Here is a 12,432-nt window from a genome sequence, read left to right on the forward strand (position 1 = left end):
CTGCAATCCCAGCTACTCAGGAGGCTGAGGCAGGAGAATTGCCTGAACCCAGGAGGCGGAGGTTGCGGTGAGCCGAGATCGCGCCATTGCTCTGGGTAACAAGAGCAAAACTCCATCTCAAAAAAAAAAGTGCAAATTTTGGGGTCTCGCCTGGGACTACTAAATCAGAATCCTTGGGGTGGGGGTGGGGGGCCCAGGCTGTGGTTTAATAAGGCCACATGGGGATTCTGATGTGTGCTCAAGTTTGAGAATCACTACTCACACTACCTCCTCCCATCCCTCACCCTACCTCTTCCATCCTACTTTTCATGTTAGCTCAACATAGAGGCTGGGCTCAAATCCTGCCAGATGTACCATCTTTAAGTGCAGCTGTTTCATGCTAGCAAGAGATAACCCTGACCAAATAAATATGACTCTGAACTTCCCTGTTCATGTCTATAAGTGAGTTAAACTTCAGGCAGAAAATAGTGTCAGTAATCTGGAGAGAACAGGTATCTCCTCTAGGAAGAAGAAACAACTTCAGTCATCTCTCCTAAGGAACCAGAGATTCCTTAGAAAAGATAATTTTTCTCAAGCAGAGACTCCCAAAATAAAATTAGTTACTTCGATACCATTCTATTCTAGGACTGAATTTGACTTACAGTTGACAAACTTCTAGATTTTGAAGAATATTATTTTGTTTTCATAAATGAAGATGTGAAGCTACAGGCTGTTAGGTATGGGATGAGTGAAGGAACAGGTTGTAATCTGCACCTGAAGGAAAATGTCTCATCAAAGTCATATCAAGGTGATCATTCTGGAAGTAAGTTCTTAGGCACCAACCTCAGCAGAGTTGCTCAGTCGTTCTGTGCCATCTGGCAAAGTTTCAATGACTTCAGAGTAGGCCAGGCCCAGGGTTTGGGCTAAGATGGTGTCCTCTAAGCTGGTGCTGGGAATTCCTATTCAGACAAGAAGAAAACCAAACATTTCCTTCACAAGCGCCCACATCACAAAACAACTGACAGTACTGATACCCAGTGTTAGCTCCTTAAAGGAGACATCTCTTTTAGTTATAGAAGATTTAGGCTGGGCTGGTGGCTCATGCCTCTAATCCCAGCACTTTGGGAGGCCAAGGCAGGCGGATCACGAGGTCAGGAGTTTGAGACCAGCCAGACCAATGTAGCGAAACCCCGTCTCTACTAAAAATATAAAAATTAGCCAGACGTGATGGTGCATGCCTGTAATCCCAGCTATTCAGGAGGCTGAGGCTGAAGAATCACTTGAACCCAGGAGGCAGAGGTTGCAGTGAGCCAAGACCATGACACTGCTCCCCAGCCTCAGTGACAGAGTGAGGCTTTGTCTTCACACACACACACAAAAAAAAACCGAAGAAGTTTTAAAACCACATCACATTCATTGGGAAAATGGAAAATGATCTGGGAGAAACCAACTGCCAAAACAGAACTAGTTTACTATATTGGTATTATTTCCTTTAAGTCTTTCCTCTGCTTAATTGGTTTTTCTTTCTTTCTTTCTTTTTTTTTTTTTTTTCTGAGATGGAGTCTTGCTGTGTTGCCCAGGCTAGAGTGAAGTGGCATGATCTGGGCTCACTGCAACCTCCATCCCCTGGGTTTAAGCCATTCTCATGTCTCAGCCTCCCAAGTAGCTGGAATAACATGCCTGGCTAATTTTTATATTTTTAGTAGAGACAGGGTTTTGCCATCTTGACCAGGCTGGTCTCAAACTCCTGACCTCAAGTGATCTACCTACCTCAGCCTCCCAAAGTGCGGGGATTACAGTTGTGAGCCACCGCATCCAGGCTATTTTTTTTTTTAAAATAGTTATAATCCTTGTACATTTTTTAGTTCTCTATTTGTCACTGAAAATCATAAGCATTTGGGGAAGACTCTTCCTGGAATTCCCTTAGTGGCAGAGGACAGTGGGTTTCTCTCAAGAAGCAGTGCTGACTCCTCTAGCATTTCCTAGCATCCTAGAAAAATCCACTCAGTTGGGAAGTCAAAAGCTGGTAACTGTGTTTTGTTCCCAAAGGCAATAGTACATTCTAAGTAGATATTTATTTTTCAACCCACATATGTTCTTAAGGAGAAGTTGAGCATTAGAAAATCACTCACCCAGAGTACTGCTTAAAATAAGACACTGTAACCACAAAATGTATTTGACCGTAGAAAGAATGCCCCAGGCCATGATGGTAGTCATGTAGTGCTCAGTTGAATGTGAATGTATTTCTACATTTGTTCTTCTTGGAGGGCAAAAGCAAAAATTTGGAAAAAGTTATGAAACTATGGGAAGTCAAGGCCCTGGCCTGCTGTTTTGGCTTCAGCTATTCCTAACAGGCTTTTTCTCAGCTCTTGGTTCTGTAAGGGCAGGATTTCTCAACCTTGGTGCTACTGACATCGTGGACTTTTTCGTGGGGGTTGTCTCGTGCATTGCAGGATGTTGAACTGTACCACTAGCATGCCCTGAGTTGTGACAAAAATGTCTCCAAAACTGCCAAATGTCTCCTGGTGACAAAAGCTCCCCTGGTTGAGAACCCCTGCTATAGGGTCATCTGTCAAAGCCGCTGACACACTCATGGATACAACACATTGTGTGAAAATAGATATGAAGCTAAGGGTATTGCACAAGATGCTTAAGTCGGATTTCAGAACAACGCCCTAAGACAATGGTTGAATGTTTGGAAGACATGTTCTAAAGCCCCCAAATGTGAGTAAAGCTCTGTGACATAATAGAAAGTTCTGTAGTATTCTAGCTGAGATTACAGACAAAATGCATCTAATGCAATGAATAAATGTTGAGTGGACTTGAAGGATGAGAACAAATGGCAAGCAACAAATATTACCAAAAAGTGTTCATAGTCAAGGGAAAACAGTCATTTACTACATTCTAAAATAGAATTTGGAATAACTAGGAGTACTGTTTAAAATAAGACACTGTAACCACAAAATGTATTTGGCCGTAGAAAGAATGCCCCAGGCCATGGTGGTAGTCATGTGGCGCTCAGTTGAATGTGAACTATTTGTAACAGTGTAGGTGGGAGGCAAAAATACCACTTTATCTACTGTTTATTTCTACATTTGTTCTTCTTGGAGGGCAAAAGCAAAAATTTGGAAAAAGTTATGAAACTATGGGAAGTCAAGACAACAGGAGAAACAGTTTTCCACATGCACCTAAAAAACCCCGATTTTTTTCCTTCAAAACTCTCAGTATTGTGTCAGTAATTTGATTCAAAATATCAAACAAACAAACAAACAAAAAGCTCCCCCAAAAGCCACATCAATAAAAACTGCTTTTCTGTTTATCCTGGCTGGGTACAGTAATTAATTCTACTAATTGTAAAATGCATAAAAGTAACAAGACTGAATTATTTCTTTAAACAACACACTTTCTAGGTTTAAACGGTCAGAAAAGAATAACATCAATTTTCTGTTCTGATGTTTCTTCAAACCACTTCATCGAAAACTGATCTAAGCATGACAAAGGGGAAAAAAATGTGAAATTTAAGAAGAAATGCCATTTCTGTGTGCTAGGAAATAGAGTGGAAATAACTTTCTCTGCAAGGTTTTGGGACTCTAGAGACTGGCTGGAATCTACAGCAGGAATGCTGGTAATGAAAGCAGCACAGGTCTGTCCTAAAGGAGGCAGATTTTGGACACAGCCGTCTTTAGGTTCCCTTCTCTTTGTTCATTCTCAGACTTCCTGTTACATGACGATAGTTTAGAACGCTCACGAATGAGTAAGGCTGCCAAGGACATCCAATTTACAGTTCTAAATATGCCTTCACTTTTACTGCTGTTTCACAATCCTTTTCTTGAATAGCTCAAGTTTGCCTCCTCCACAAAGACTTCACCAAAAACCCAGCCCACATCGATCATTTGTGCTTCATTTGAACCCCCGTCCCAGCAGTTGCTGTTGGTTCTATGAGTTTTCTTTTCTTTCTTTTTTTAAAATTTAAGCTAGTAGTGTACCTGGGATGGTTCTATGAGTCTTGAAATTGGATTTTCATCTGAGTTGCATTGTTCCTCGTATCATATGTACAAATCTTATCAACAAACTCTACTGGCAAGACTTTGTAGGTCAGACATTTCTTCTTATTCTCAGTAGCAACTAGCAAAGTACAATATACCTAGTATGTTTTCAAAATCTAGTTTTGAAACAAGGGATGATTAAATGAAGGGGAATTCTTTTTTTTTTTTTTTTTTTGAGACTGAGTCTTGCTCATGTTGCCAAGCTGGAGTGCAATGGTGCCAATCTCAGCTCATTGCAACTTCTGCCTCTCAGGTTCAAGTGATTCTCCTGCCTCAGCCTCCCAAGTAGCTGAGATTATATGCACCCACCACCACACTCAGCTATTATTTTGTATTTTTTAGTAAAGATGGGGTTTCACCATGTTGGCCAGGCTGGCCTCAAGCTCCTGACCTCAGGTGATCCACCCACCTCGGCTTCCCAAAGTGCTGGGATTACAGGTGTGAGCCACTGCACCTGGCCACGCATTCATTTTTACAAAGAGACAAATCAGACCATGGAATCAACAGTTAGCTCTTCCAGATGACAGCAATAGGGGAGTATTTTGATCTTAAATCTGTAAAATACAGTGTTATGGTTACGACTTAATAGCTGCTCACCAATTTTTGAATCCAGAGAGCCTTCAAGGTCAGCGTTGGCCAAAATAACGACAGGGACCTCCTGCTGGGTGAGCATGTTCACAGCTATCACTGGCGTGAGGCAATCTGAAAATGAGAGCAAATAACTGTGGATGCCACTCAACTGAAACACCAACACCATCTGAATCTCAGAGGAAACAAGTGAGAAAAGTAAGCGCTAGAACTTCTGTGCTTTGCGCTAATTGTTAAAGAAGTTGTCCTTTATAGGATATTAATAGATAATTCACACCAGTGAAAAATCGAAAGATTAAATACGTACACGAGAAAATGTTCTTCCATGCTCATGAAAAGTGAAAAAGCGTTTTTGCTTTCCAGATGGTGGAGTAAAGACATTCCCATCACCATTTTTTCCTTTTGAAAAATACCTCAGATATACAGAAGATGAGAAACAAAAAGTCTAACTGTAGTGAAAGTAGGAACATCAGAAATTCCAAACCACTATAACACTTGAAGATGGAAGTGGAGAGGGAGTAGAAAATGCCTGAGCAGAAAGGAGAAATTAGATTTCCAGACATTCTAAGGCAAACGAATTCTTACCCACTTACCCTTTCCTTAATGTGTTCCAGTAAAATGAAGGGGTAAATCAAGAAAGAGACAAAGGATCCATGAAACAAGGGATGGAACAAAGAAAAAGTATGAGGACACTCACAGAGCAAAGACAGAGGGAAGTTCTAGGAGGCCAGTTTGCAGCAGAGGCCTGGAGAATGACCAGGTCAGATCTGAGCAGTACACTGGGCCCCAGAGAGCATCTTTGGGAAAATCAGGAAATTGACAGATTATCTGGCAGGTTGGAATGTGCAGAAAATAGCACTGAGAGGAGTTTCAAAGAAATAATGGGGGGTGTACAGGAAGACTTAGCCAGAATTTCAAAGAATACAAAGTAAATGGAAAAAAACAAAAAAGAAGAAGAAGACAGTATGAACATTAGGAAAATTAAAAATAATTTCCTAATAAATTAAAAATTTATTAGGAAAAATAAAAAGTTATATAAAAAGGAAAATGTATTTGGCTCAATTGTGAACATATTTATGTGGCCCTAATAAAACATTAAGGATTTATTCTGACATTGTATTACATTGTATCATTCTAACATTGTATTATGTTATTTAAGAGAACATCTCATTTTAAATTTTTATTTATATAAATTTATTTTTTTTTTGCAGAGACCTGGGGGGTCTTGCTATGTTGCTGAGGCTGGTCTCCAATTCCTGACCTCAAGCGATCCTCCTACTTCAGACTCCCAAAGTACTGGGATTACAGGCAGGACCCACTGCATCCAGCTAACACTGTATCATCTTAAACGAAGTTTATTACAACTACTGCAATGAGGGGACAAGCCATATGTGCATATACGTGAATATGCAGAGAGCCGGAAGAGTAACTACCTAAGTAAAGTCCTAACAGAAGAAGAGATGAGAGATGGTAGACAATCAGTGAGTTCACTTAATTTACAATATAAGCAATTAACATTTATGAATTCTTACTATTTATAATACTTGCCATGTTTTAAGACTTCATGTAATTATCTATTTTACAAGCCCCAAAATTAAAATGTCTAAGAATTACGGTCTATATTTATTCCTTAAGATTATTTTTTAAAATATTTATTTATTTAGAAATAGGTTCTTACCCTGATTCTCCCAAGTAGCTGAAACTGCAGGTGTGTACCACCCAACCCAGCTAATAGTCTTTGTTTTCTGTAGAGCCAGGGTCTCCCTATGTTGCCCAGGCTGGTCTTGAACTACTGGGCTCACACAATCCTACCACTTCGGCCTCCCAAACTGCTGGAATTACAGGTGAGAACCACTGTGCCTGGCCAGGGACTATATTTCAGAGTAATAACTGACTCTGTAGGTATCTAAGCTAGTTCTTATCTTTTATCACCTTGGTGTCAGGAAGCACAGAATGAGATACGGTACGGAAATGCAACCCCAATGGGTCTCCAGCCAGCACCCATGGAACAGATGTATTAGCTGGGAGACACCTGTTACCTGAGCTGGCTGAGTATAGACTCACTTCTCAAAGTGGAAACCCAAATTTTTGATTCCACACTATCTTTTCTTTTCTTTTTCTTTTCTTTTCTTTTTTTTTTTTTTGAGGCGGAGTCCCACTCTGTCACCCAGGATGGAATACAGTGGTGTAATCTCAGCTCACCACAGCCTCCACCTCCCGGATTCAAGCAATTCTAGTGCGTCAGCCACCCAAGTAGCTGGGATTACAGGCACACGCCACCAAACCCAGCTAATTTTTGTATTTGTAGTAGAGACAGGGTTTCACCATTTTGGCCACGATGGTCTCGAACTCCTGACCTCGGGTGATCCACTGGTCTCAGCCTCCCAAAGTGCTGGGATTACAGGCATGAGCCACCACTCCCGGCCTCCATACTATCTTCTCTCAAAGAAGAAATGTATATTTGCAAATTTTGTAATTATAACATGCAATTATTTTTATATATTATAAAAAATATATGTGTATCATTATCAGGAGGCTGGGAGGTGAGGGCTGGTAGAATAAAAGTCACTAGGTAATATCTAAAACTGGTCAATTGAAAGATAGCAGTATAGGCATATATAGCATATGGATAGACATACAGATAGGGAGGTCTATGCCAGAGAAACAGTACCATGGCACAGACTACCAGTTGACCCCTATACCTGCCTCCTCTTCTGACTCAGCAATAGAATGTTGAGTTGGAAACATGGCTATTGCGTTTAACTAATGGAAGCACTGTTCAGTCTCCTTTGCAGCTAGGTGTGTCCATGGAGGATGTACAGAAGTAACTGCTGGGTCACAGCCTCAAAGGGAAGAAGTATATGCTTCTCCCCACCCCTCTCCACTTCTTACTTCACTGGAACGCAGATCAAATGGAGAGCAACTTACAAACACCAAGAAGGGGAAGACTCTAGAAGGGTAAAGCAGGGAGACAAGACAGAGGAGCACTGCCCTAACCACCACACAAAGCAGACTTATCACACATGCTCAAGAGTTTCATGTGGGTAGAATAAACACCTGTTTATCTAAGCCTCTATCATAGCCACCGAACTTGTATCCTAAGTAATACATACCTAAAATAAAAGTGTTTGGATAAGGAGGCAGCTTTCATTGTTCTTGTTAGTACTCTTTGACTTTTCATATATTATCACTTGGAATTTAAAAACCAAATTAGTTCTTAAAAAGAGAGATGAAAATTAGAGTGATAAGGCAGCAAAACATTTTAGCAAGGTGACACTAATGTTTGTGAAGTCACAGTGAAATGCATACATTATTGGATATGGCATTATAAATTGACATAGCCCTTTCAGAAACCATGTAACAAGAAATAGAAGAACGTTTCTAACCTTTGACCAAAAACAAAAACAAAAACAAAAACAAAAACCACTCTTGAAAATATCTCCTAAGGAAAATTCTATGAAGTGAAGAGCCATGTGGACATAAAAGGTCACAGTAGTTATCTCCCTGATAGCCCCAAACATGAGAAAAGCCCAGTGTGCAGCATGATAGGAAAGACTTAGGATATTAAGGTACATTGAGTTGACAGAATATTATGTATGGATTAAAAAACAATTGTGAAGCCTGCATAAAAACACAGAAATGCTTTCTGATAGCATATTAAGTGAAAACCAGAAAATAATGAGGCAGAAGCAGCCTGATTTTTAAGATAAAGTGGGAAAGTGAGTTAAAAAGTAACATGACCATGTGCAAATGAATGAAGTTAACCGGGCCAGGTGTGGTGGCTCACGCCTGTGATCCCAGCACTCTGGGAAGCCGAGGTGGGTGGATCACGAGGTCAGGAGATCCAGACCATCCTGGCTAATATGGTGAAACCCTCCAGTGAGCCAAGATCGTGCCACTGCACTCTAGCCTGGGTGACAGAGCAAGACTCTGTCTCAAAAAAAAAAAAAAAAGAAGAAGAAGTAGTAGTAGTTGTTGGATCGTTATCTCACACCATATATAAAAATTAACTCCAAATGGATTAAAGATCCAAATGTAAGATCTAAAACTATACAACTCTTACAAAATAAAATTTTGTAAGATGTATAAATCTTTGTGGCCTTTTACTAGGCAGTGGCATTTTAGAGCACAAAAAGCAAAAGCAACAAAATAAAAAACAGATAAAACGAATTTCATCAAAACGAAAAACTTGTGCTTCAAAGGGCACCGTGAAGACACACTCTCAGAATTGGAAAACAACTTAATAAATTATATATCTGATAAGAGACTAGTATCTAGAACAGGCATCCCCAAACTTTTTACACAGGGGGCCAGTTCACTGTCCCTCAGACCATTGGAGGGCCGCCACATACTGTGCTCCTCTCACTGACCACCAGTGAAAGAGGTGCCCCTTCCTGAAGTGCGACAGGGGGCCGGATAAATGGCCTCAGGGGGCCGCATGCGTCCCGCGGGCCATAGTTTGGGGACGCCTGATTTAGAATATATAAAAAACAGCTAAAATAATAAAAAGACAAATTAAAAATTAAAATGAAAATCAATTTTTAAAAAGGGGCAAGAGAACCAAATTGACATTTCCCCAAAGAATTGCCCATATATTGGACAAATAAATGGCCAATAAACACTTGAGAAGATGCCTGACAATGTTAGCCATCAGGGAAATGCAAATTCAAACTACACTATGGTGTCACATCATACCCACTAGGATGACCATAATCAAAATGAGCACAGACAATAAGTGTTGGCAGCGATGTGGAGAAACGGGAATGTTCATACACTGCTGGTGGGAATGTAAAATGGTGAAGCAGCTTTGGAAAATAGTCTCGCAGTTCCTTAAACTTCATGGCCCAGCCATTCTACCCCTAGGTATATTGCCAAAGAAATAAAAACATACATCCACATAAAACTCTTTATTAATGTTCATAGAAGCATTATTCATATTAATTGTAAAAACCCAAATATCTATCAGTTAATAAAAATGGACAAATATAATGTGTAATACAATGTGTCATACATTGTGTGTAATACAATGAAGTATTACTTGGAAATAAAAAGGAAAGAAAACATTATGCCAAGTGAAAGGAGCAGGACAATAAGAAGACAAATGTTGTATTTGGTTCTAATTTACAAGAAATGTCCAGAATAGGCAGATCTACAGAGACAGATGGTAGATCAGTGATTGCCTAGGGCTGGAGATTACACAAGAATCAGGGAGGGGTGACTGCCAGAGGGTCTGAGATTTCTTTCTGGGATGATGAGAATGTTCTAAAATTGACTGTGGCGATGGTTGCATGAATTTGTGAATATATTAAAAACCATGGAATTCTATATGTTAAACGGGTTATTATATGGTATGCTCAGTTATTACAGAAGAAAGTAATAGGAAAAAACATGTAGTGTACTGCATGAAAGAGTTGAACTGTTTTTCATTCCACATTAAAGTTTTATTACACCAGTTTTTCAGTTGGGACAAAAATTGATCTTTGAACTTACTATTAGCAGGTTTGCAACGAACAGATAGTAGCAGCTTACACGCTATACCCAGTCAAAATCTATTTCCTAGAAACAACTCAATTAAAATCAAAAGTTCCTGAATAGGTCTCCTGTGTTCTCCATATTTCTAGTGTTTCCTTTGTAATTACTAATTGATAATCATTAAAAAAATTTTTAAAATGTGTTTAATAATCATTGAAAATTTTTAAAAAATCACTCCTGAGCTAGTGATGTGATGCAGGGATCCAAAAGTGAAATCTAAAGAAACGGAAGCATTTCACATAGTTGTCAGATAACAGCAAAACACTTTAGTAATTACAAAGGAAACATTCTAGACAAAAAGGTGTCTGTCCTTTGCTCTCAGGGCACTCACTGCAAAGAAGGAAGGGGTCTCACACACTCTGGAAAAACAAATGACTTTCATTCGGTGTTCACCAAGGCAGCAGTCCATATAACTAGGTCCTAGGGATACTCCATGGAAACAGGGCTCCGTGGTCAACTGAGTGTGACAAGTGTTGACTATGACTTCCTCTCTCAGACAGTCCCAGTGCACATTAGCACAGCAAAGGTTCTGAGAAGTCCAAAGCAAAGATGCCTGTTTATTTTTGTTCATTCCAGATTTGTTGAGCACAGAAGCTTTTCCCTTCACATAACACTGAAGAATGCTACTTGAAACAGTTTGATGGAAAACCAAACCATTACCCCAGAATTACAGATCAGCTCTCACCCTTTGTTCCAATACCATGGAGACAGAAGCAAAGCAATAGTGAGCAATTAATTATTATTTAATGCCTGGGGCTTCGAAGGAGGCTCTTGCTCTCTAATGTGCCTGCAATGTGTCAGTAACAACACAGTTCCAAATTGTCCTTTAGAGAGACCTCATCTGCCCTTTCAGCAAAAAACGTATTGTGTAGATAGTTGGTGACTCAGAGCTGAAATGTGTGGTTCCGAAGCCCCAGAGTTTGAATATTTTAATATTAGGAATGTAAGAAAAGATTTCAGGAAAAGACAGAACAGCTTCTAGAACTCTGATGATATTTCCCCATTGATGCCTTTTATGGTTTCTAGTTCCTATCAAGTCAGAGCTTACATAACATGACTCAAGTCAGATCTGGTCAGCTGAGAAAAGCAGGCGACGTCAATGATTATGGAAATAAACTAAATTTCAAGAGCTCTAGGGGAGCACCTTGCTTTTTTTCCTCTCTCAAAGGAATCTGTGCCAAATTAAGGATGCTAAGCAAAAACAGTACATTTAGTCAATAACATCGGCAACCCAGGTGGCCAGGCTAGAAATCAAGGAATCATTCAGGGATCCTCCACCCTCGCAGCCTTCCATAGATTTTTCAGGCCTGTTCCCTCCCTCCATCCTGACTCCTGCTATTCTGGGGACTCTGCCACCTCTTTCCACAATTAATGAGGTCAGCCAGCCTGCCACTCTAGCATCGCCCTGTCCACATGTGTCACTCTCTTCCTCAGAGCTCCTCAGGGCTCCTTCTCCACCCACAAGGTCCTCCAACACCACCTTGGCTGACAGCCCCATTACGTACTCTGCCAAGAAGGCTAAACTTAGGAAGGTTATGTGACCTTCCTTAAGTCATATGGATGGATCTAGGACCAGAATCTTGGTCATCTTGGGCCAAATCAGGAGTTGGTATGTAGAAATAAACTTAGCAACAGTAGGAGCTCATGTTTGAGAACTGGAACTCCTGCAAGTGGCAAGCGTAGCACACAAGTGGGTGCTGCCACGACACTCGGGGGTCACTGCTTTAACACAAATCATCCTTAAAATCCGACATTCGACGAAAAAAATGAGGTCGTCAGCAATGGTAAATGACAGCAGTGATACAGCATCCTGGTTTAAAATGTAACCCCGAAGGCCAGAAGAGGCATAAATCATACATTCCTAGGGTAATCTGAATTCACCTTTTGGGAACACTGTGTTACACTCAATGCACTGTACTGGCCTTCGGTGACTATGATGTCAAAATCCAGAGACTTGATGCGCAAATTAATCTAGAGATTTTGAATACATTGACATCTGCAAAAAAAGTATTTCTACTCTGAAAATTAGAATTGGAAAAATTTACTGCCAAGTGTAATGTTTCCATTTGGAATAATTTCAGAGGTTATTAAAAAGAAGAGAGAAAGTAACTAATGAGTCCTTCAAATGGAACATTACACTTGGCACTAAATTTGCCAAAATGAAATGATTGGATCAGATCAGGTATGTTGATATCCATGTGGTCATGAAAACAGTGCTGTTTCCATGTACTAAAATAATGTATCAATTTCTGACATATGAAATGAATTTATACAGTGCCTTTCATCT

At 40.1% G+C, this 12,432-nt stretch overlaps 1 protein-coding gene across 3 annotated transcripts in view; it reads right to left on the bottom strand.

Moving 5' to 3' along the window:
- Positions 1-12,432, bottom strand: part of LARS2 (leucyl-tRNA synthetase 2, mitochondrial) — a 167,809-nt gene that overhangs the window by 66,685 nt on the left and 88,692 nt on the right. For all 3 annotated transcript variants that reach the window (XM_074403996.1, XM_010336992.3, XM_074403995.1), the window contains 2 exons: positions 4,623-4,727; positions 823-938 (listed from right to left, as the gene is read on the bottom strand). In XM_074403996.1, the coding sequence (XP_074260097.1) occupies positions 823-938; positions 4,623-4,727 (221 nt within the window). The remainder of the gene's footprint in view (positions 1-822; positions 939-4,622; positions 4,728-12,432) is intronic.

The sequence above is a fragment of the Saimiri boliviensis genome, chromosome 8 (genome assembly GCF_048565385.1).
Source record: "Saimiri boliviensis isolate mSaiBol1 chromosome 8, mSaiBol1.pri, whole genome shotgun sequence".
Taxonomy (NCBI): Eukaryota; Metazoa; Chordata; class Mammalia; order Primates; family Cebidae; genus Saimiri; species Saimiri boliviensis.